General features: G+C 34.2%; 1 protein-coding gene across 1 annotated transcript in view; it reads left to right on the top strand.

Moving 5' to 3' along the window:
* DACH1 (dachshund family transcription factor 1) overlaps nt 1–27,193 on the top strand; it is a 426,141-nt gene that overhangs the window by 277,507 nt on the left and 121,441 nt on the right. Inside the window, exon 4 of the mRNA XM_047720113.1 lies at nt 17,326–17,498. Coding sequence (XP_047576069.1) covers nt 17,326–17,498 — 173 coding nt within the window. The remainder of the gene's footprint in view (nt 1–17,325; nt 17,499–27,193) is intronic.

The following is a 27,193-nucleotide window of genomic DNA, read 5'->3' as shown; positions in this document are numbered from 1 at the left end:
TCCATTCACTGCTGTTTTTCTGATAACGGGAATGTGTCTTTGTGTGTTCATGATGATGGACATTGACTTCATATTTAAACATCTCACTATACTTAACCCACTTGCCTAGTTTAAACAGACATATGCAATTACTAGGGTACATTTCATTTTGGGGTTGATTTTGACAGTGTACTGAAAAAAAATTTTTTTTAAATGGAGGGAAGTTAGCACTTTGTTTTATTCTAAATATTAAAATTAATTTTGGGGCGCCTGAGTGGCTCAGTGGGTTAAAGCCTCTGACTTTGGCTCAGGTCGTGATCCCAGAGTCTTAAAATCGAGCCCCGCATCTGGCTCTCTGCTCGGCAGGGAGCCTGCTTCCTCCTCTCTCTCTGCCTGTCTCTCTGCCTACTTGTGATCTCTCTCTGTCAAATAAATAAATAAAATCTTTAAAAATATAAATAAAATTAATTTCAAAATATAGTTGCCAAAATCACTTAACTAATCTCCTTCAGTTGATCTTTCTTCTCTTGTTGTTTTGATGGGATAGTAATTTCCCGGGGCGCCTGGGTGGCTCAGTGGGTTAAAGCCTCTGCCTTCGGCTCAGGTCATGATCCCAGGGTCCTGGGATCGAGCCCCGCATCGGGCTCTCTGCTCAGCAGAGAGTCTGCTTCCTCTTATCTCTCTCTGCCTGCTTCTCTGCCTACTTGTGATCTCTGTCAAATAAATATATAAAATCTTAAAAAAAAAAAAGTTGGATAGTAATTTCCCTTCTTTTATTCATTATTTTGTATTTCTCATGAAGTTATCTCAGATTGATCTAGCATCTTAATGTCAATTATTTTAGCATATTTACATTTGTATAGGATTTAATCTAAATTAAAAGTTAATTTATCTCCTCATTTTCTTCCAGTTTTTTTTCTTAAAGGTAATAGTAGCATAAGAATCATTCAAGACGGGAAGGTACATTTTACCTGCCAGAGGAATTTCTGCCTGGCCTAAGTTCACTTTTATATTAGTCACTATCCAAACTAAAATAGAGAAGTCGTGTGAACAGAATGCATGGCCCTTTGTAGAGAACCCGCTTTGAAACAGGATATTGAAAATAAAGTCCATTGGCCAACTCAGGTCTTTTTACATGATGATGTCAGCAACTATGTCGTGTGATAAAGCTGCAATATTTTCATGACAAAGAAAAATTCATATCCACATCTTTAATAAATGAAGGGGGGAAAAACCCATCCTTACTGGATTCATATATTCCCCTCAGAACCTTTGTAGCTTCTCTCAACTGTAAATATTGAGAGTAAGATCAGAATGGAAGTGGTGTTGCATCAAAATTAATCGCTGAAGTTATTACTTACGGTGTCACTTGTATCCCATATTCAGGCTTTGCACACAGAGCTTTGAAGAGCCCTACAGGACCCACCAAACGTAATTGATACAGAATCACTGCCTCCCAGCAGCTGTGGTAACAAGGTGCTGCAGCTTTTACTTTAATCTACCTTTCTTTCTGAGAGTTTATTATGTTTTTGAATTTATTCTTTTGTAGATCTGGGAGCTATCTTTTTTATGGAAATTAATCTTTTTAGAAGATTTGTACTCTCTTTTTCAAACACTAATACATTCATTCAAGTATCCTATTATTCAGATCCAGCTGGCTTTTATCTGGTGATATTTACTTCAAAAAGCCAAGTTAAATGGTATCATAGATTAATTCTCAGGGCACAGGAAGGCTTTTTTGGAGAAAAACATGATTTGGTAATTACTTGAAATATCATAATAAAAATCACAGAAAATGTCAAAAATGTATTGTATAATCCGTCATAATAGGAACCTTCAAGAAGTTGTTTCATTAGAAAGGTGGTATTCTGAGTCTCTTGTAAGTTTTCATTTCAGTCAAACATGATATAACTCGAAAGTTTGCTTTGGGTTCTAATAAACTGTATTATGAATTTTAGGTTTATATTGTTTGTTCACACAAAGCAGTGAAACTTCAAAAGGGACATTATCCACTGCTATCTCTTACATAAATCAAACTGGAAATAAGACACATTTTACAATTCAATTTAAGATCCCACTGAGACAATAATGTTGCAAGCTGTGCATTTTGCGAAGTAATATAGTAATGTCTAGTTTGCATTTTTGAAAAACCAAATTAATCACACTTTATTGAATATGTTGGAGCAAACCTAAAATTCATCTATTATTAAAAACTTGTGCAACAAACACAAACTATATTTTATACATAAAGGACAAACTCATTTATTCATTAGGATAAAACACTTGGAGTTTGCATTTTGTAACTATGAAAGAAATGACATTTGCTATGGGGGATGTTTTGAATTTTTAAAAGCAGTCTATACATAGTAAGCTTTTTGAAAATTTGTTTTAGCATGCTAAATTGTACTAGGTTTCAAATCACTTGGACAAAAATAGAATTTAACTTGAAAAGTTTGGAGTAGGACAACAAAAATCGTCCAATTAAATGATCTGCTTTATAAAGACATCTCATACGGATAAAAAAATTACGTTGTGCTTTAGTTCATATGTGCACAACTTAATATAATATGATCCCTTTATGATTTTGATAAGAAAAATAAAACTCTCCTCAGGCAAAAAAGGCTTATCATGGCCTATGATTTTATCAGGCTCAAGAAAGTAAGTACTTTTTGTATGCATACATTTGGATATACAATTCCCGTAAGCTATTATATATAGTATTGCAAATCAAGTTTTTGTGGCATCATTTAGACATTATTACCTACATGATATATATTATATATTGTTATTTTTGAGGCATACTAGTAAACCCAAGAATTGTGAACAGTGACAAAAACTGAAGAATAGCAAAAATAGTGGCTAAGGTGGGGTGTTTATTTTACTGCCGCATATTTTTCAATGTCAGGCTAGTAAACACTGTTTTGCTCTCTGCTGATGTGTATAATATTCTGTATGATAACAGTTATTTGAGGTGCTACAGAATGGTAAAATGCACTTTGCACAGAATAGAAATAACAATATTAAAACACATTTCCAGATTTAATTTTTCAATAAAATAGTAAAGTCAAGCTTGTCTTATTTCAGAAACCTTATGATTAAATCATTAATTTTAGGGGATTATTTTCTTTCTGCCTCTCTAATTGTGTCATTTGGGGAGGGTCTTAAAAAAAGGCCAAAACTCATATCCACTGGTAAGCTGTTGCCCTCTGTTGTATCTCTTTATGTGAAGACTTCCATAGTTTTCCTTTTATTTGGGAAAAATATTTGGTACATATATAAAAGGAACTAGTTTACAAGCTATGGGATTTAGATATAGGGAAGAGTATGCAGTAGGTCCTCACTCAACATAATTGTTTTGTCATGTCTGGCTCTGGAAACCAATTTTGTTCTTCAATCATCATCTTAGAAAACTCTACTGATAGAGAACACAAGATTTTTTTTTTCTGTTTTATCCATTTTCCAGTGGCATGAAATATGAGAATCAGGATTCCTGCCCTGGTCACATCAATGTCAATGTGGTGGATGACAGAACTTGTGATGATTATTCCTGATGATGAGTTCCTTCTCCTCCTTCTGACCATCTGATACATTGCTTTAATCATATCTCTCGCCTGCCTAAGATGATGACCAAACTCATCATCCTGACATCTGAGAACTTCCATAATCTGGTCCTAGCCTACCTAATTCTTTCCGACTTCTGATGCTTTCCTAATATGTACTTTTTTCTCCATCAGTGGAGCTACCAGCTGTCAGCCAGACCCACCATTTATGTTTATCTTTGCCTTGTTGAACAGTTCAGGCAATTCTCTCGACTTGGTGTGCTCTGTTGTGCAGTAGAAAGGATTTAGGACCAAGGTTCCGGCAAAAAATGTATTGCAAGTCCAGCTCTTATCCTGAAGAGTTATATGGCCTCACAAGTGTCATTTAATCATTCTGAACCCATGTCCTCTGCTGCAAAATGAGAGGACTGTGCCTGATGGTGAGGTCTTCTCAGAGAAGTCTTTCTAGTATGCTCTCCTAACTCACAAGCTAACATGCATCACATATGTTCAAAAATTCTTGGGGCACCTGGGTGACTCAGATGGTTAACTGATCTCAGGTCCTGGGATCGAGCCCCATGTTGGGCTCACAGCTCAGCAGGGAGTCTGTTTCTCCCTCTCCCTCTGCCTCTCCCCTGGCCTATGCTCTCTCCATCTCTCTGTCTCTCTCTCAAATGAATAATTAAAATCTTAAAAAAAATTATTTCAACCTTCTGGAATGATGTCTCATTTAATGTATCATGTCACTTTATTTATTTATTTGCTCATTATTTTCTCTACTCACCTCCCAACTAGAATATAAAGTCCATGAGGATGCAGACTTTATTTCCTTTCTTTACTGCTCTAGTCCCAGTGCTTACAACAATGCCTGATACATAATAGGTGTTGGATATGTGTTAAAAAATGAGTGAATGATTTCTGTGTCTGCTTTGTACTCTAACATTCTATGTATATTTGATTCTATTCAAATATATAAATAAAAATAAAGTGTATGTTGTAGAGTGGTGTTTTAAATATAATTTCTTGCTCCTTGTCTTGTATACTGTAACATTCTTGGCATCTGGTTCTCTTTATATGATTATATATTGATATTTTAAAAATTTATTTGTGTTTTCTGTTCTACTTCCATTTTTTTTCTATTCAATATGGCTGCATCAAAATCTTAATAGTGTGCTGATTTCTTCCTGTTTCCTCTCCAAGATTTTCAATATGCAGTATTAACTTGACTTTTGGATAGACAAGAATATGAAATCTTTTTCAAAGCCAGAATTTAAACATGTCTTAATATTAACCTGAGCAAATTCACATAAGAATGATTTTCAGAAATTATTTTCACAGTAAATAGAAATTTGACATATTTTAAAATTAAGCCTTTTATTCTTAAACTCTTAGTACTTTTGTAGATTTTTTAAATTTAAAATAGCTAATGTATACAATCCCACATTGTATTACATATATTGCCATTAAACAATAAATTATTTTTGAATTTTTATTGGTATGTCCATAACAGAATTAGAATTCTTGGTGAAAATAATTCAAGTATATGATAATGTATAAATTATACTCAAGAGGTTTCTTTGTGAAAAGCCACTCTTCATAGAAAGCTCACAGAATAAAATTTCAAAATTTACCAAAGTGGAAAAGCATTTCTATACAGACCATGTAAACTAAACAAAGTTCTTGAGGTATTTAATTTGTTTTGAAAAATTGTGTCTTAGCCTACTAACTGAAGTTTTAAGTAGTTATTTAATATAAATTATTTTAATTAAGAGCAACATTTAACAAGGTGTATTTACCCAGGTGTTAGGCCAGGTATATCTAAACGAGAGCATCTGTGTGCTGTTGACAATGGTTCTAACATTCCCTGTGTAATAATGTGAGAGAACATGGTGGTAGAACAGAGAAAAAAAGAAATAGTGCAAATTTTAATGTTGGAGGAGATATTGAAATTATTTAAGACAGATTTTTGATCACAAGGGAAAATAACAGATCATAATAATTTTTTTATTACAGACAGTATTTTCTACAATTAGATAGCTAGTTATGATTAAGTAATTAAGGATCCCTCCCTAGAAGATATTTTTTTTTAATAGGCACAGTTCCCTTTACACTGAAAACATGTGAAATACAATATCCTGAGTATAGATAAGGACAATTTGTATAGGTGTTGTTTTTATAGACTTTTAAAAATTCTGTCCCTCCATTTGAGCACTTTAGACAAGGCGGTAATTTCATCATTCATTATTTATTTTTTAACAAGGTATGCATCTTTTTAGTATTGATGTTGGGAAAATTTTATGGAAGAAAAATAATGAATATGATTTATCCAAATACTACCATGTGTGTGTGCATGTTTGTGTTTAAATGAACATAGAACCTATATGTTTAGCACTTAATTCTGATACTGAATCATTGTGTGACCTTAGGTTGGTTGTATTCTCCCTTACATTCTTCATTGGTCATACTGTGGTTCTAAGAGTTTAACCAGATATTTTTTTAAATAAAAAAATGAATAAGGATGTTTAAATTTTACTTTATATTGACCTAAGGGTGTTGATATAATCAGAAAAATCAGTCCTCATTTCAGAACACATTTTCTAACCATTTTTCTTATTCTAATTCACATTGTAGAAAGCATATTGTATGCATTTATTCTTGGGAGAAAAATAAGTGCTTATACTTAATTCCTGAATTGGAGTTAAAATGTAGAAATGAAATTATACACATTAAATGCTAATCTTCTTAAGTATTTTTTCATTGCTAGCAACTGAAATTTTAGTGGTCATTTTGACCTTGAAAATCACCTGCCATGTCTGCCCATGAAAAACTGATGAAAAGTGCTTTGAATAGTATGTCTTCACTACATATAATAAAAGCTATGGAAAGAATGATTTGGTTTCATATAAACAGTAGCTTTCAACAGGCCTGCCATCTGCATGTAATCTACCACTATAATATAATATTATTTCAGTGGCCCTTCAGATGTGCTGAGTTACTTGTGATATGTAGTCTTTTGATTTAAAACTGCCTCTCTCCATAATGTTCTTAAGCGGATCTTGTAATTGCTCGATATTGTAATTATTTATCATATTAGAAATTGGACTAATGGCACCTCTTCGAGCTATGCTTAGCTGTGTCTATTTGTGTGTGTGTGTGTGTGTGTGTGTGTGTGTGTGTGTGTGTTGTCTCTGTTTTGTCTGTTTACTTAAATGGGATTGTTAAAACTTTTTGTTCAATCATAATATCCTACATTCATTCATTCAGTATTCATTGAGGACCCAAGATCTGTCAGGTGTTCATGTTGATTTTCTTATTAAAAAGAATGTTATAGCTTCGAAGTAAGTGGAGAGACTTGAATGTTATAAACAGACATTGATACTCTTTTGTGCTAAGAACTTATTGTAGGAGTCATATATCAATATTTGCTTAATCCTGCTCAATGTCTCAGACTTCTTTTTCTTCTCCTTGTTTTGTTTTGAAGTCATTCAGCTGCCTTATTTGGGACTTATTCTGTGGATTATGGTAGAAATACACTTTTAGTAGAAATGCCTTTATGCTTTCTATACCATCTTGAAGCATCACGGCTTAATCTCCCAGCTATGAATCAAAGACATCAAAATCTACCTCATTGGGCATCTGCTTTGTTTCCCAAATTTCAATTCTGTATTTCTAATTGCTTGTTGTCAATCTCTATTGGACTGTTCCTGAAATATCTCATATATAGTAAGTCCAAAATTGAACTCATTTTTATTTATTGTCAAGTCAGATATTCCTCATTTGTCAATTCAAAGTTTGGATTGCATGCTCAGAATTCCAGAATCTAAATCTTGGGGTAGATGAAGCCAACCTTTATAACAGTAATGTGGATCTACCTCTGAGTTTCCTAAGATTCATTGGGTAGTACATATAAAAACTTACCTCATTACCTGGCACATTAAGAGTCGATGATACGTGGTAGGTATCATCACCATCATCCTCGTTAATGATATCACCACACAGCCCATTGTTAGTCTAGATACTCAAGTCATCTTTCACATTTTACTCTCTCCATCCCCTTTTGTACCCAGATGGTTAACAAATTCTATCAAGTTTATTTCCAAAATGTCAAACATACTTCCTCTTCTTCATCTTTTCTTTTTTATTCCCAAGGATAAAATTAGGACATATTTGCTATATTTGTGTATCTCTCTCCCACACTGTAAGTTGCTCAAGAGCAAAGGCTATAGCTCAGCATTTTTAAAAGCCACACTGAAGTTTACCTCATATAAATTTAAGAATTGGTCTGAGAATTGCACCTCTAAACTCAAGAACTGACTGAAAATTAGTCCTACTTCGTTAAAAGCTGGGGACACAATGATGAACAAAAGAAACATAGAGCCAAGCGTGTGGTGCTTAGATTGAGATGTGAAATGTTGGGTCTTTCTTTAATAACAATGGGAAACAACTGAAGTCCCCCAAGCAGGAGAGTGACAGTATAAGATTTGTACTTAAAAGTAATGATGATCTTTGAATCTGATTACAGGGGCAGATATAGAAGTAGAGGTAAATTACACAGATGAAATCAACAGGACACAAAATGGATATTTGTGGCACACAGTGAGAGAGGAGGAGATAAAGATGATCCCTAGGTTTTTGGTTTATAAATTGGGGTGATGTCATTCTTTGAGGCCAGCCAGGTTTGGACAAAGATAATTTAAGATGTATATCCATACAAATGAGAAATACTGAGATAATTCCCATGATTATGCCATCCTACCTATGAGGGTTTTATGCTTTTTGGAAAATTTAATAGCAGTTTTGGCTCAAGTGAGAAGAAGGTTTTTTGATTTCAACATAAATAGTTTAAGCCTGAAAAACATTGCATTAAAACAATGGAAATTAAAACTGATGTCAGCTGACCATGAGCAACACTTACCCATGAACATAAAGTTGTTAATATTATATACCATGACATTGATTACTCTACTAACAGTATATAAAGTATATTAACTTGAAATTTTATTTGATGTAATTGTAAATCTATAGGGAAATTACAGTATCCTTAGAGAGAATTTCTAGTTCATTTGTTTGCCTAATGGAAAAATAATTTGATGAGTTAAAGTGGGAAAGGTAGAAATTCATTGACATTGGCAATGAGAAAGGTTAAAAGATGCAGTTAAATTAACATGGATACATTATAGCCAACTGCTTTATTTTGAAGAATTCATGAATATGTTTTAGATTGGAAAACATACACGTGTTTTTAGTATTGTTATTTCTACACTGTCCGTAATAGCATTATACTTTCGCTGCGCAAATTAACAATCTGTTGCAACATGATCATTTCCACTGAATAAAAACATTTGGCTCTTGCTTCCAATCATCTTATAGTCCATATTAGCAAAACATCAAAATATTTAGTCTATACAAATTAATCTGGCTACTATTTATTTCCTTGTATTGAGTCCTGTGTAACTGTTTACTCTGAGTCTGCTTTTGTTTTGTTTTGGGGATCCATTTTACCTGGTTAACACTTAGAGCATGGTGCTAATGAGTCCAGAGAAAACAAAAGCATCAAAAAGCGAAGTGTTTTCTGATATAATTATCTGTCTTCTCCACGTAAAGTATTTAACCTTTTATCTTTATAGTAATGGCCTTCCTTCTTTTATTTTAAGTTGTATCAAAACTTTCTGGAATTTGGTACGAAATAAGGGAAACTATATAAAGTATTTCATTCTGTATCTAACAATTTGTTCTAATAATTTTTATGAGTTTGAAATCAAGACTTTTCAAACCTAAGCCATTATCTATCATTAAGTTACCTAATGCTGTTCGGGGTTTCCATGATTCCTCAAGGATTCTCAGGATAATTGTTTTTTATATGTCTCCCTGTTCTTTAAATACCCTTTTTTGTATTCCATTTGGTCTTAGTGACTTGAACTCCAGTTCTGATTTTGCAATTTGTTCCTCAGTCTTTCTAGTACAATAATCGTTAACCGTGGTGAAGGACATTCAACTAATAAAAAAAAAGAAAAGAAAAGAAAAGAAATAAGCAGTCCTGATTTCCAGTATTTTGTATGTCATTTTGTGTAGGCTGTTAACTTATGCCACTTTCAGCAACACTGCAGAATATGTAAGGAAATAGAAATATCTCAACTTGGTGAAGAAATCTAGCTATTAGCCTTGTTCTGATGAGTCCACGGACTTTAATAACACTGGTGTGATAGTCTCACCATTAAATATATCAAATTAAATGTATCAAAGTAGCTCTGCATTCAAAAGAATACATCACAGGTAAAAATAGAAGCTTTCTTGTATGGCAACTTTTAAATTCCTAATTAACAAATACCACTCAGGTAACACAGAGTAAGCTTTAGTTAATGATAGAAAGCTAAAGAAAATAGGTCTATTTCTGGGAGAGTAACATGTTTACTAAATGACTCATATTTATTGGTAGTAGAATAGTTAAAATTCATCACAATACTATTCTTTCTAAGAAAAAAAAAAACAAGTTGATGTCAGAACATCAGCTAAGAAGGATTGGTTACATGATAGCCAACCAGTTTTGTTTTTTGCCAGCAATTCCAAATCAAACATGAGATGTGTACATATACAAATTTTGGTCTCTAGAAATGGCCTTCTTTTGGGGCATTAAAACCTAGGCATTCGTGGTTTTTTTTTTTGTTTTTTTTTGTTTTTGTTTTTTTTTTGCTAAACCACGATACCTAAACTGGAATATTTTATTTTGGTTTGTTTTATTTTTAAAATTGTGCCTATAATTAATTGTACCTGGAAAAGATGACTTCTTCTTCATTTTAAAATAATTTGATGAAGTTGAAGCAAAACACCAAAAGATTTCAGTGTTTTTTTAAGCTAATGTAGATCAACTGAGCTCAGACATTATCCAGAAAAAGATTTAAAGATTGCATTACAGTAACTCATGAGAGGACTGTTTCTCCTGTTTATGCAAAGCGCTAGGAGTAGAGTTGACAATTTGTATCTCATTTTTCACCAGGGTGAAGTTAACCCTCTGACAGATAATAACTTGTTTATTCTCACTACCTTTGGAATAACAACTGAACGTCCATAGTGTCTGTGACTAGTATTTACTCTTACTGAATAGTCTTGTCTCCATTGTTAAGATGGCGTTGACATCCTTCTAAGTGGTCTCCAATGGTATGGAGTAAATGCCTGCTCTTGCCATCATTTTCATTGTAAACCAATCTTGACAATGTCAGGTTCCCGTCACAGTCTATCAGCGTCACTCACTAAGCAGTGGTGTGACCGTTAGTCTCTCGGGTTAGTCTCTCGGAGATTTGCCTCCTTTATCAGGGTCAGCCTGTGGGAAAATCTGAATGAATAGTTACATGTTATCTAGATATAAAGGACAATAACATTTACGTGTACATTTACTATTATAATGCATGATAGTTTAAAGGTGTTTGTTTTCTTACAGATAACTTTAATTTTGTGTTTGGTTATTTTACATGTACTCTACCCAAAATTCATTAAAAATACTATGGGCTTCCCTTTTGGAATCTGTTTCTCATTAGATATATGCAAGATAAAATAATAAATATGATTATCTGGGCTAGGCTACTTGGTGCCACTCATATACATACCTAAAGTTTGTGGGGGTTTTTTGTTTTTGTTTTTTAAAGAGAAACAGTGCTTCCCCCCCAAATTTTGCATTTCCTTTTCTACTTAAAAAATTGTGTTCCAAAAAACAAAGTGATCTTGTCTTCTTTGCTAATGATTATCTCCACATTTAATACGGTAATTTTTTTTGAACATCTGTCTTAATCGATAATTTAATGTTTCAGTTGATTTGCAAAATAGCATTCCAAATGCTAAATATCCACATTTCTTTCCCTTCATTTCAGTTTCATTTGCAAGAATCTGTTACTAAAATTTCATTTATAATACAGCCATATTTGTCATTGGTTCTATTGAATATACCACATAACAAGATATGGAATAGAATTTTTCCTGTGGTCTCACGCGAGAACAAAAGGTATCAGGCGTTCCTCATTATAAGGAAAGTAACAAGCAGCTACTACTTATTAATAGCCCTCTGAACCAGCTTATTCTATCACTCCAGACCCTACAAATCTCCTCCTCCTGCATTTTTAGAGGGTACGACCATAGGTAGAGGGGAGTTATGGAAATCCTTGTAGTGAAGAGACGGCATCTGATGGGGAGGGAGGCTCACTGATCCCTTTTTGAGAGCGTTTCTTCACACCAGGTAAAGGGAAGGGGGGGGGGGAGTTCCAGGAGAACGATTCAAGGATTATGGGTGACTCCACCTCATTTCAAAGCTGAATGTCTTATTTTTTAATAACCTCTTCTTCTTTTATAGTATATAAAAGTTATAGTGTTTCTTAAACCTTTGTGTGGGCATTAATTAAAATTTGAAAATATCTTTCCTGAATTATCTGGTATCTTTCAAATTAGTTGCTCTATCTATTCATTTTGGACCTTCTTTTTCATGGTGTTGCTTTTCCTCAAATTTTGTTCATCTTGTTTTCTCTTTTGCTATGGATTTTTGCCCAGTGACTGTTGATTATCTGTCATATACAGAATGGAGACCTAGACTAATTAAGAAATGTAACCAGTATGAAAAAAAAAAAGAAGGGGTGCATTTCTGTTTTGATGTGAACTGCTGCTCTGTTTTCTGTATGTATCTGAGCATGGGGATAAAGAATTGAGAAGTGGTAGGGTAGAGAGAATGGACATAATTGGAACAAGAGGACCCACACCAAGAGAAGGACCTTAGGTTCAAAGGCAATGGCAGTTCCGGGAGCTTAGAAGAGGAGGAAGCTGAGGGAGATTTCCAGAAGTTCCTTAGGAAGGGCCCCTTTAAAGGATCAGACATGGCTTAGGAGATTCTTAGCATTTAGGTACCTGCCATGTGGAAGATGTAAATGGTGGATAGGCAGAGTTATAGTACAGTGCAGGGAGGACTTGAGCAGAAACTGGTAGGGTAGGAGGACTTTATCCTACTATTCAGGAGAAAGAAAGGAGGAAGATGGATAAAAAACTAGCCAAGCCCATGTCTTCCAGATGACCTAGGCTCTAGGGCTGGCCAATGTTGATGGGGAAGGGGAAAGAGAGATGAGTGTTAACTGGAATGAATTTTTGTGTTTGTTTTTGTGAGGTTTTTGTTGTTGTGGTTGTTGTTTTTGTGGGAGAGAGCATGTGTGCCCACAGGGGAGGAGCAGAGGGTGAGGGAGAGAGAGAATCTCAAGCAGACTCCACACTGAACATGGGTCCCAATCTCATGATCCTGAGATTATGACCTGAGCAAAAATCAAGTCAGTTGTTGAATCAACTGAGCCACCCAGACACCCCCAGAATGGATTTTTTGATTCTAGGAGGCTATTAAGGGGGTTAAAAGGGAGCCTTGACAAAACATGTTTGAAGACACTAATTAGAGGAAAACCAAAGCTATTTTATATTTGTAACCTATCAGTTCTGACTGTCCCATAATCTGATTACCTTTAGAGTAGAGATAGCTTTCAAAATTTAAGGGTTTCTCCTCAAAGCAGTATATTTCTGAATTCAAAACTTGGTCCATCACAAAATATGTATCCCAAAAGATGTTAAAATATAAAATAGGGGCAAGCCAAGATAAGTCATCTGAGCTCATAGCCAGACTGAGACAGTGCATCAAGCCATCTGCTTTTTTTCAGAATCTGAACTATTTTGAAATGTTGAGGTAGAGAGAGTAGAAGCTGGGAGAGAATCTCCCATACTTGGTCTTTACAGATTCACATTTCAGCTACACTGAATCCGAAGATCAGCTTGCTTATTCCTGAAGAGCATACATCTATTTACACATAGTCACTTTGTGTAAAAAACACACACAGTCACTTTTTTGTAAATAGGTTCCATATGTTTGTATACATTTTTGTTGATAAATTCTTAATATCTATATAATTAGGCAGGAGAATGGAATTCTTTCAGATTATATAAAATGCATAATTAACGGCTTTTAGCTAGAGACAGAATTAGTAATCAGGCGTTAATTTCAATTTTCTTTCATTTATGTACCTACTTACCTCTGGCTATTGTAAGACTGTACATTTATGAATTTTCACTCCACCAAAATCATTCTGTAGCTTTCGTGGCTGGCCTTGATTGTGCTTGTAGTTACACTCTTAACATCAGCATGTAGCAGCTGCCTGTTGTGCTCTACCCTCAGCTGAACCTATGTAAGCAGATGTCTATCCTGAGACTGTTTCTGCCCTTCTCCACAATCTGTGTGTATGACCAGGTATGGGAGATCCTCTCTCCCTGCCACTCCCTATCCCCAACATAAAAGTATGATTACAGATCCCAAGTAATCAACAGCTGGATACACTCTCTGAGTCTTTTCATAAACTCATGACCAGTTTCCTTGGCTTAAGCCATTTTATAGTTTTATTTTATGAGTTTTTGCATACATGCCTTGACAACCTATTACAGTATGTGTTCTTTGAGGATACAAGGGCTATATCAAGTTCATCTTGTTCTTCCATTGTAAAGTCAAGAAACACTGTGATTCCATAGAATGGGGAAGGAGAAATTCATCAGTTCTTTTCTGTTTCTCTCTAACTCTCCTTAGCAAATATAAGAATATAAGAATTTTTCTTACATCTTTAATCTTCTGTCTCTTGTAAGATTTCATGTAGGCATGGTAGTACACCTTACTTTTAAAGGTATATATGTGTATATGTATTTGTATGTAGGCATAGTGTGTGTGTGTGTGTGTGTGTGTATAGGCTTATATCAATCCCACTGAATATATTGGCTCAAACCAAAGCACCTGAAATTATACATTTAATAACTATGGGTAAGTCTTGTTCTGAAATGGCCTATTTTCAATTCTTATTTATTCATGCTAATAGAAGAAAAGGATGTTATATATAATGCAAAAATCACTTACAGCTGACTTAGTTATATATTATATATTTTTCATCAGACTTAGTTTCTTAATTGTTTGCTCTATTTATTACCCAAATGAGCTAACATCATGAGTATTTAACAAATGATGATTGGCGGAGATGGCTAGGAGCATTTTATGTAGTGGGAAAATCCAATCTAGTGTTATAAACTTGCTATGGAAAATTCACATATGGATGATTGATATTTACCTTACACAAGGGACTAATATTCTGTGATGCAAAAGAGATGTGAAAATAGATGGTATTTTGTCTATAATCTGTTTCTGAATGATTCAGTCAGAATTTTGGCTTAATATTTTATATAATGTGAAAAACAGAGTTACAGTGCTTCTCTACTATGACAGTAAAATTGAAATGTATTTGGAAAAATCACTTCTTCCAACTTATTAACTGGCAATCAGAATTCAAATAAAAGAAGAAATTGGTTCAAGTGAACAGAAAAGCAAAAGTGGGTAATAGATATAAACAGAGCTCAAACTGAATCTAAAATAATGAATGTGAATATTTTTCTACACTCCATATATTAATTGCCCATATAAGCAAAATACTATGAAAATATAAAGCTTGCTTTTGTTGGGTATCGTAAATGAAATATGTAGAGAAGATTATCCATTAATTACAAATACAGTTTTCATATTCAAATAGCATTCACTCCAAAGTATTCTATATCAGCTGTCGGTGATTATGCCTCAATTTTTGTTTTAACTGATACTATGAAAAGTAAAAATGTAAAGAAAAAATTTGACCATTCATTGATAAAGGTGTTGTAGAGTGGAGATTTTAAAAATGTTTTATCACTCAATGTTTATGTGATACCATACCTTTGAAAAATTCATACTTAAAATTTTTACATATTTGACTAGGACCTTGGCATAAGTGTCAAAAAAGGCATAAGTAGAAAAGTAAAGTACATCAATTTGAGAATATGGAAGTGAACTTTTATATCACAGTGTAGGAACAAGCTGGAGAAATTTCTTTTATGAGTCAATTCTGGATGAAACTATAAACTTTTTTTTAGCCAAAAGCTGTCATGGTTTCTTGTAAAATAATAAAGATAATAAAGATATCCATTTTAATTGATTCTTTTCATTGTTTAATAAAATTGCTTTGTTTGATTGCTGAAGAATTTGAATTGAGTTTTCATTACCCACTTCTGAACAATTTACTCTAAGATCCAGACAGTATTGAGCTAATGAGTTTGAATTTATATTGAACCTTAACTGTCTTCATGAAGTAAATGGAAAAAAATCATGGCAGTAACTAAGTATTCTTCATTAAAAACTATGTCGTAGAGATTTTACAATGAGGTTTTTAATAGAGCTAAAGCATTGAAATTGGAGTTTTACCAACTTTACTGTTTCTAAGCACATTACAAGAAATATGATTTCCTTTTTTAAGAAATGAAAACTCATAAACTGATGGGAGACATTATAGAAATTTTCTTTCAAGTGGGTAGTTTGTATATTCAACAGATTCAGTTAAACAATAAGTTAATTTAATTTGGGGACATATCTAAATTCAAATTATTCATAAACACCTTCTAAGATATATTCTATTAGGGTGTTTCAGAATCTACTGAAATCTAAGACATGGCCATCATTATTAAGATGCCAGCCCACAAATGTACTGTTTTGACCTTGATACTATATCGCCATAATCATCAACTTCTGTTTCTCTGTAGTTGGAAAAAGGTGATATATTTATTGATACACACACATTTCATTTATAAACCTTTGTAAAGTTATCTCTTATGTTCTTTGTACTATTTCTAACCAAGTGGGGGCATTTAATGATTCCATGTTTAGGATTTGTGGTGGAATTCCATGAGGAACTTTAATTCTGAATGGTGGCTAGAATATCACTTAATATAAGGATAAGTCTACAACTACCAGGGGTCTTCTGTTCCACAAAGTAATTAATTCTCTAGGTATATAACAGAACCCATTGTAACTTAATTTGGTTAGTCAAACTAGATTAGACTCCAAAAATAGGCTAAATATTGTAGAATTTTTTCTTTTTTAAATTGAGGACCTATGTAAGATAAAAACAAAAAAGAAAATATGGTTTGGGGGAAATTTACTTACTTGAGATTATATCCCCAGAAGTTGCTTGGCCAATATCCAAATGGGGTATACTTTTTAAAACCTCATTTCAAAATAAATAAGTAAGTAAGTAAGTAAGTAAATAAATATATAAAACCTCATTTCAAATTAATCATTAGAAAACTTGGAATAATATTGTATCCGAATTATATATATCCATTCCCCACAAGCAGCAGTGATGTCTCCTGGGATAAGGAAACACCTTACTCTTGCCCACCCCAGGGTTCTCATGCTTCTCTTACCCCACTCTGCATGCCTGGACCTCGCAGCCTTGCACTTAGTCATCCTCTCCACCCCCTTCAGCAGAACCACCTTCTGCCAACTTGTATAATGGCATGTCTTAGCACTAAAAGTAGTTGCACAGAAAAAAGAATCTAATTATTGGATAGTAAAATATAGGACAGAATAAAGAGATAATTAATTGTGATAAGCTAAAAAAAAAACCCCTCATATTTTAAACAAGAATTAGACTGATCAGAAGAATAATACAACAAGAAAGTGACCATTTGTATGAAACACATGAAGCGTGGTGACAGGATAAAACATGGCACCGAACTAGTTAGCCTTAAAATTAATTCCCTTGAGTGGTGAGTGGATATTGTTGCCTAAAAGGGGACAAATATTTTTCCTTTGGCAATCATTATTAGAACATTTTTTAAATGCTTAAATTTTCAATGATTTATGTTCTTTGCCATTTTAATAAATGAGATATACCATGTTTCATAGTTTTCATAGTTTTATTTGACCAGAGCAGTGATGATATATGTGTATTTTTTATAGGACTGGAACTTCCTTTCATGATGATGCCCCATCCTCTAATCCCTGTCAGCCTACCTCCAGCATCTGTCACCATGGCAATGAGCCAGATGAACCATCTCAGCACCATTGCAAATATGGCAGCAGCGGCCCAAGTTCAGAGTCCCCCATCCAGAGTTGAGACATCTGTTATTAAGGTAACTGTTTTCTTACATGATTTTTCCGGCCTGTACCAAACATCATCTTAAACCACCATCTCTTAATCTGTGATTTTATTACACAACTCTAACTTCAAAACAGCTAGGTGATAGGAAATAAATTATGAGGAAAAATCACATACAGTAATTAGAACCAGGTAGAAACAGGGGTATAATACTAAACCATATTAGGTTAGGCTACCCTTACATTCAGTGTTGTATCTATTAAGAGAAAGATGAACATAGGAAATTAATTGATATATTTCAAATAATGAGTGTGTTTAAATGGTTGTATTAGCAGGGCATGCATGTGTATACACATGTGGTCTTATGAGCCTTAAGGTGTGGAAAAGTATTTGATTTGTTTTTAGAAGACAAGAAGTGTTAAATTATGGTTTTGCCACTTAATAGCTGTGTTGCCTTGGGCATGTGACTCAATCTTTCTAATTCTATTCTACATATAAAAAAGAGATAATATGGTGTAGGTGAAAAAACTAAACAAAATGATAAAATTCATTGCTTTTTATAAATTCAAAAATACACTATATGTGGAAGATAACATTGTTGTTATACAAAAATCACATGTGTGTATATACACAATTTTTTCTCTCCCTCCCCTTGTGTGGGAAGGTATGTGTATACCTCTATATGTGTATGGGTATACTTTTCACTTATTTTATAATGTGTATTTATATCAAATTACTTTAAGTGTACTGTCAGAATATAGTATTAATTTTTAAACTAAAAGATACCTCATGCTCATCTTTATCTGACATAATCATTACCTTGTTTTCCTGAATATAATACACTTGAGTTTAAGGGACCCTCTGGAGCATGTCTTACATAAAAGGTCCTGTTAACAATTCTTATTCATTGCTGGTAAAAATGCAAAATGATATAGCCATTTTGGGAGACAGTTTTGTGGTTTCTTGCAAAACTAAACATACTCTAACCATATGATTGTATATTTTGTATATTTTTGGTATTTACCCAAAGAAGTAGAAAATTTATGTCTACACAAAAACTTGCACATGGGTATTTATAGCAGCTTTTTAAAAAATAATTGCCCAAATTTGGAAACCACCAAGATGTCTTTTAATAGGTGAAAGGATTAAAAAAAAATGGTACCTCGTTACTTTGTTAAATTAACATTTGTTAAATGGACTGTAGGGTGCTTGATGGTGAATCATGGTCCAACAACAGACTATAAGAAAAACTGAAGTAGAGAACTTTATTACTCATGAGTCCTAGAGGAAGTACCCAGAGGTGTACCTCAAGGGATCACATGATGAGGTCAAGGCAGAGTTCAAAAAGAACAAGGCAGGATCTGGGGCAGATGCCTGTATTAAGGTCCATGGGTAGAATACTTTGAGGTTCCTTGGCTAGGCCTAGATTGGTCCATTAAAACCAGAAGAGCTGCATTTTGGTAAACCCCACAGGGGTCCTATGTAAGAGGAGACTGCTAATCTCACATGCTGTTGGGGGAGATCCTATCAGGGACTTACATTTGTCTGTGACTCTGTGGTTGCTATCTGGGGCATGTATGTGTTTGCAAGTCCCTCCAGGACAGTTGGCCAAACAAAATGGATACCCAGGCAGCAATACCATGGAGTAGCTTAGCTAAACTCTTGATGCCATATAATGGAATTATTATTCAGAACCGCAAGGAAATGAGCTATCAAGCCGTGAAAAGACATGAAGAAAACTTAAATGTATACTGGTAAGTTAAAGAAGCCAGATCAAAAAGATTACACACTATGATTGTAAGTGTATGACACTCCAGAAAAGGCAAAACTATGGAGATACTAAAAAGATCAGTGGTTCCAGGGCACGACAGGGATGAATGAGGAGAGAATAAGGAATTTTTAGGACAATTATAATGCTCTGTATGATACTAAATGATGGGTAATATCATTATACATTAAAAAAAAAAAGGCCTTGTGACTACTTATATAGTACGTTGAATAATATGCTAATAGCAGTTTTTCTTACAATAATGGCTCTATAAACAAAGATGTATACTAGTCCCTCATATCATTTTTGGAAGTATCCATATCAGGAAAATTATAGATAGACAAATAGATTATAATATATAATTATATTATTTCTATACTATGAGATATAGATATTACATTATTTTCTATAAATATATATATATATTACAGAAGACCCAGATCATCTTAAAAATCTTTAGCTGAGAAAATGCCAGTGAACACTACATAAAAAGAAAAAAAAGAAAAAGAAAAGGTACTAAGTATTATAGAATGTGATTATTCTAATTTTTGAAAATTTAGTAATGATTACTATAGAGAATCACCCTCATAATATTAATTATATAATGTTCACTCTTGAAACTGGGAATTTTTATAATTTCTCATTTAGACAAGATTTAGATTAATAGTTAAAGGAAAAATATGGCAGAAGAGCAGAATTTAGCAGTTTAAAATCTTTTTCTTTCCTAAGGATTTATTTATTTATTTATTTATTTATTTATTTGATAGATAGATATCACAAGTAGGCAGAAAGACAGGCAGAGAGAGAGGGAGAAGCAGACCCCCAGCTGAGCAGAGAGCCAGATATGGGCTCCATCCCAGGACCCTGGGATCATGACCTGAGCCAAAGGCAGAGGCTTTAACCCACTGAGCCACCCAGGCGCCCCAGCAGTTTAAAATCTTAATGGGTGACTTTGTTATAAAATCTGTCTAGATAAATTGGACATCAGCTAGTAGCACATGGATCCAGAAGACTCCAATTACATTAGAAGCTTGGTTTGTTTTATATTTTCAATACAGATATATATATTTTTTTAAAGATTTGTTTATTTATTTGACTGACAGAGATCACAAGTAGGCAGAGAGGCAGACAGAGAGAGAGGAGGAGGAAGCAGGCTCCCCACTGAGCAGAGAGCCCGATTCGGGGCTCGATGCCAGGACCCTGAGATCATAACCGGAGCCTAAGGCAGAGGCTTTAACCCACTGAGCCACCCAGGCACCCCCAGATATATTTTTAAATAGTTTGTGTTTTATCAGATGTTGATTAGAATACTTAAGTGAAACTTCCTTTAATAAATCCTTTATCGTCAGAGTTAAGGTAAGTAAGAGGAAGGAGTTGGGTTTCCTCCGAAAGGCATCTATAGAAAACAATCTAGATTACTGAAAAGTCAGCAACATTCCTGTGGTTCCTTAAATTAAGATTGGCAGTGGAAAGGAGGGAGATAGGGAAAAAGGAAGGAAATATGCAAAAAGGTAATAAGAAAGGGATGGAGCTCTGTGTCTTGAAATGTGTGCCAACACCTCCCACATTATAGTGATATCGCATTTCCTAGTCTCTTGGGGCAAATATTTTCAGAAACTTGGCTATGGATAGATTAAAGGAAATTATGGACTTTTGAATGCACTGGTGGTATAAATGGTCATAGTAGTTAAATAAGAAACAATGGCTCCAATTAAGAATGATTAGAGAAAATAAAAACTGATAGTTTTTAATTTATTATTTATCATTAGTAAAACAAAGCTGGTAGCTTTAATTGCCAATGTCAAAGTGAAGTTCCGTTGGTCATTGTGAAGTTCTGAAGGGCCTATCTGCCCCTTTCCTCTGATGCTGGCCACCTATATACTTTCAAATTTGGTGCTGACAGGTAAGGATCATAGAGAACAAACAGTTTCAAGAAAAGCATGAGACAATTCTAGTAATTTTTGTAAAAAAAATAGCCAGACTGGTAAAAAATTGAGAGAATGGCCTCAGAGAATAAGGGTGAGGAATAGGTTCTTTACAGAATTCTAAATATTAGGGGAAACAAGTTAATAAATCAACCTTCCTAAATTTCTACACAATAGACTTTGTAGCAAAACCAGTAAACTCCCGTGATATGTATCCGTTAAACTTAATGAGGGAAGTTTTATTTTCCCCAAGAAAATGTTTGACTCCTCTGTCATATTAAATAGTATGAAACCCAAGTGGGCAATTAGAATAATGCTTGCAATTTTGTTTGCCTGAAAAGATTCTAATTGTGAAGACCTATTAAAAGTGAAATGTTAAATGCTAGAGAAGAAGATATACCCCCATCTGAAGGAATGATGGAACTAGGGAAGTAGCCCTGAAGGGAAAATAGAAGTTTGAGGGGTTTTTCATGTGCTGGAACATACCATTTATATTTTTGAGAGTAATGATAAGACTTAAAATGATAGCTCAACCTACAAGAGAATGGCAATAATTTATAGAACAGCAGTGCCTGGGTGGCTCAGTGGGTTAAGCCTCCATCTTTAGCTTAAGTCATGATCTCAGAGTCTTGGGATCAAGCCCCGCATCCGCTCTCTGCTCAGCAGGGAGCCTGCTTCCCCCCTCTCTGTTGGCTGCTCTGCCTGCTTGTGACCTCTCTCTCTGTCCAATAAATAAATAAAATCCTTAAAAAAAAGAATTTATAGGACAGACGAGAAGTGAAAACAAAGCTCTCAGAGTTACATATTTTAAAGCACTCTATACTTACCTGTTTCTAGAAGGTAAAGGAGCTTCAGTGACTTTCTCATAAACTTATTTATGAGAAGGTACATACTAGTACATGCAATGGAACAGTGTCCAAAAGTTGTTTCCTTGGGTAACATTCACCCTGCTTTCCCAGTTTTGGCATGGACTGTGAGTTAAGAATGGCTTTATACTTTTAAGTGGATGGGGAAAAATATCATAGGAAGGAGAATTTTTCGTGACACATGAAAATTCTATGAAATTCAAATTTTAGTGTCCATAAATAAAATGTGTTTGTAACTTAGCTACTCTCTTTATATAATGTCTATGGCTATATTCACATACAGAGCAGAATTGAATAAAATATTTACTAGCTGGCTTTTTACAGAAAGTGATAGCTGATACCCACATTAGAGCTGTTGATTAACTCAAATACATGTGAATCTTAGGCTGTGGATAATTGATGCAGCTAAAGCTAAACTCTCAAACATTATGGGGCCACAGGATTTGGTGTGGAAAAACCAAAGAAACTAAAAGGACCGAGGAAAAGAAAAGTACAAGGACATAGATGAAGATAATACCACTGTAACATTGTAAATAGCTTTGAAGGCAAAGCGTCATGATGGAGTCTGCCAAAATTAAACTTAGATTTTCTCTTGCTGATTGGTTTGAACTACTGGAAAAAATAGAGTAAGATAACTTTGAGGAGGAAATGGGCATATATTGTTTACACAATAATTCTAATTTAAATCCCTAATAGCCAATTGCCTGTAAGTATATATATTGAATTACTATAAGCTCTATATTAGTCTATTATGTATCAGTGAGACTCATATATTTTTGCTGTTTAATGTTCTATGAATGTTACGAATGAAGAGACATAGATTTGAGATGTCAGATGTTACATAATCCAGCTTTCCCTGCGGAGGGGTAACAATTCTTGCATCATCCCTAGCCATTTGTATATATCTAAGCTTTTGTGGGAAGCCTACTCTATTTTTAGCAAATTCAAGAGTGAGGAGGGGCTAGATTTGCTTCTACCTTAACTCTATTACATTCTCCGTGAAGAAACAAGTCTACTAATTCTTCTGTGTTCTAGCCATTTTTAAATAAACAAATCCTCTGCTATAGTACCTCTAATACCTCTGCTATAGGTACTATAGTACTATAGTACCTATAGCAGAGGTACTGTACCTATAGTTTAGTACCTCTGCTATAGTACCTATTTGGTCCTCCAGACCAAATATCCTCATTTCCTTTGACCACTCCTCATCTCTTCTTGGCTGACCATTTTTTAAAGCACCCCCTGTCCCCAACCCTTCCCATACAATATTCTAGAAGTGAACAGGCTAGTGAAGAGACACTGGAACAAACATAAGCCTCAGTTTGGAGAATAGTTTATACATGTCATCATAATTCATAAAACTGTTTTGCTAGCTGAATGTGTGACTCATTAAGTGACATGCCTTTTCAATATGAAATTTTATTAAGCCAATTTGATTAAGCCAATTCTTTGTTTCTTTTACTAGGAATTTGCATTTGTCCATATTAAGTGTGTTTCCCAGTCCACTGATTTAGGCTTTTTAGATAATTAACTTTTTTAAAAAAATTTTGAGTATTGTTGACAATACAACACACAATGTTATATTAGTTTCAGTACAACATGGTGATTCAACTTCTCTATACTCTATGCTATAATCACCATGAGTGTAGCTACCATATGTCACCATGCAACACTGCTACAGTATCATTGACTATATTCCCAATGCTGTGTCTTTTGTTTCTGTGAGTTATTCATTCTATAACTGGAGGCTATTCTTCAGATACTTTTGAGTCTTGACATTCTAAACTATCATATTAGCTATTTATACAATCTTTGTATCATTTCCAAATTATAAAAGGATGTATTACTTGTACTACCTTAAATCATTGAGGAAAATAAACAGTATAAACCAAGAGATCAATTCTTCTTGTCATTAGAGAATTCCTAATAGGCTGAAATGTTCTACTAATTGATTCTCTTTAGGTATCATTCATCAAGTAACCCCAAATCTCCCTGAATGAATCAATATTTTCTCACATTTTATTTAATAAATTCACAATGATATCATAAGGACTTAGAAAAAATAGTTCTTGTTGAAAAAAAATAAAATTAAAAAAGAAAGGCAGAATATTTTAGTGGTTTAAAACATAGGTTATGGAGGAAAGATTCTTGGGTTGATAGTCCAGTTCTACCACCTCTTTGTGATGGTGACCTCAGACAAGTTACTTAATATCTTTGTCACAGTGGGTTAGTGACATTCCTACCCCATCAGGTTGTTGACTGATTGAATTAGTGTTTATAAATAATATCATTAGAAGTTTTTGTACACTGACATTATCTTCTCCCCAAATATTCACAAACATCTGTTTAAATAGGTTCTAGAATCTTATAAGGAATTTGTGTCAAGCTTCTGAAATAGAGTCAAAATCATAAAGAAGAACTTTTTTTTTCCTTTTCAGCCCTCTTCACCTAAGAAAAGCACTGCAGTTTGCATGGGGGGGGGGGGGTTGTAATGCAATGGTATACAAAGCAGATTTTTAAATGCATTTTTTCCAGATTTCATTCTTTTCAGGGTTAATATAGAATTGTTTTTGAGAAAATTGGCAATATTCAAATTACTCCACATTCTTGATAAACATCTTTCTTTCTTGCCACATTATAGGGATTCCTGAGAACAAGGAATATGACTAAAATTTGTTAGTCTTCTCCACCAACCTCTTGTGTGTGTGTGTGTGCGAGAGAGACAGAGCCAGAGACAGAGACAGAGACACCTTAGGACAATCTCATTTAAAGAAATAAACATTGAAAAAAATGAAATACAATGTATAAATTTCCATTCCCTAATACTTCTCTTCAAAGTAGGTCCTTAAAGTACTATTCAGTAAATAGGACTTTATGTGCATGAAGTTTAAAATGTTTAAATATTATGAAAACTAGAACTGGAGTGACCTGATTCTCAGAGTACATGAAAATCCTAGAGCAATGTCATGTCCCTTATGTTTGTTTTTAGGTACAGAATAGTTTATTTTGGGGCAATCATAAATAACTCTAGATGTATGCATGACTTTTAGACATTTTTCACAGAAAAGTTGACTTCGTATATTTTTTACTTGGATTTAGAAAAAACAAGTATATTCTCTTAATGTTTATTTGGGTGTTAATATTAAATATGAAGAGGATGCTCACAAGAAAAAGAAAGTGTTAAAATATAACCACTGCTAAGTATACCTGCATCAATGTACTTAAATCACATTTATTTATTTTTTTAAGATTTTATTTATTATTTGACAGAGAGAGACACAGAGAGAGAGGGAACACAAGCAGAGGGCGTGGGAGAGGGAGAAGCTGGCTTCTTGCTGGGCAGGGAGCCGGATGCAGGACTCCCAGGACCCTGGGATCATGACCTGAGCCAAAGGCATCTAGATGCTTAACAACTGAGCCACAGAGGCACCCCAAAAACACATTTATTTAAACCCATAAGTTGTTAATAATACTAATTAACAAACTCATTGTTCACCTTTGAAATCTGGGGAATTGACTTTTTAAAGGACAAATAAATGTTTAAACAAAGGATGCATTAAAGGGTGGAATCCTGCATTTTCCTGGGTTTCCCATACAAACTGTTCCTCAGAATAATCATTAATTCAGTAGGGGAACTTTCTGTTTATATAAATCGTCTAGCCAAACAAAACAAAACAAAACAAAACAAAACAAAAAACAAAAAACAAACAAACGAATAAGGAATGATATATTTAGAATGTCACCAAATTGCCAGTCCTAAGGAAGTAGAGTCTAGGCCATGATCATCAGTGTGAGCCAGCATCATAAAATGCAACCAAGGAGACAGCATGGGGCATGTAGAACCATCTACGAGGCAGTCTTGCCCCAAGCTCAACTTGAATCAAGTATCCAGATTTAACTATGTAGGACATTCAGGATACAGAGGAACATAGAGATAAATTACACCCTTAAGGAATTGCATATGGCCAGTTCAGTGTGGTTATAGCCTGTAAGAACATATACAGTGCCTTAACTAGATGAAAATTTGGCGTTAAATATTTGCCATGCACAGAGAGAATGACGCCACTTAAGAAATAGCAGTGTTGACCAAGACAGAACTTAGCTTTTTCTCCTTCCTCTCCTCCCTCTGCGCCCCCTTCCTTGAGTGTGGGAAAGGAGGAAGTCCTATCTTTTCATTAGGTTGCTAGTATTTATTCTTACATAGGGATGCATTATGTCCCCGAGCCAAGACCGTATGCTGTTTAAACTAACTGTAAGACTTTATATTAACAAACAGTAATCTGAAATTATGAGGCTACCTGAATTTTCATACAGATACAGGAAAAAATATAGTCCCCTACCTCCACTGAATAAGTTTGAAGAGACAGCCGGAGAATAAAACTAAGTTGTTTATGATTATACTCATGGGTCCTACCAGTTTCACATTCAGCAGCATTAAGTATTTCTTGTGTATCATCACCAAAACAAATAAAAAGAGCTATGTAAATATTCCTTGAAGCCTCGCTTTAGAACTTTGAGTCATGGAGTTTTGATGGTGTCCTGCCTGGTTCTCTACAGATGCAAGTATATTAGCATCATTTACTATGTCTTCCAAAATTCCTTGTTAACACTTTCCTGGGTCCAGAAACCTATTTCTACTATTTGTTTTCTCTGATAATTTTCACCAGAACAAGGGAATTTAGATGTCATGCTTAATCAGTGTACATATATGTTTCTGAACTCTCCTAACATTTCCTAGTTTATGATAGATGCTCCATGAGGGAAAGGATTTCCATCAGTTCTGTTTAGTTACATATAACCAGAGCCCAAGACACTGGTACAGATTAGATGGTTCAGTAAATATGCTTTGAATAAATGAATTTAAGTGTGAGTTGTCTTAAAGCTCAGGAGTTTGGGTTATATAAAGTATTAGTCAACTTCAATTTTGTAAGTTAACAGTTATATCAAGATAACATTTAATGTTAGAAATATCTTCTCCCCAGTCCTACAACATATTCAGTCAGGGAATCTCAGACTCGATAAACTTATGAAAATCCAGATAATTAGAAAGAGAGCAACATAAAGTAAAGCTAGGTAAAATAATTCTTCAGAGAAATCCATTGTGATTGGGGTTGTGATCATTTGGACTTACACTAAGAAAATATTTTAAGTTAATAAAATATAATGCATT

The sequence above is a fragment of the Lutra lutra genome, chromosome 3 (genome assembly GCF_902655055.1).
Source record: "Lutra lutra chromosome 3, mLutLut1.2, whole genome shotgun sequence".
NCBI lineage: Eukaryota > Metazoa > Chordata > Mammalia > Carnivora > Mustelidae > Lutra > Lutra lutra.
The sequence above is the reverse complement of the archived record's forward strand: the minus strand, read 5'-3'. Positions and strand labels throughout refer to the sequence as shown.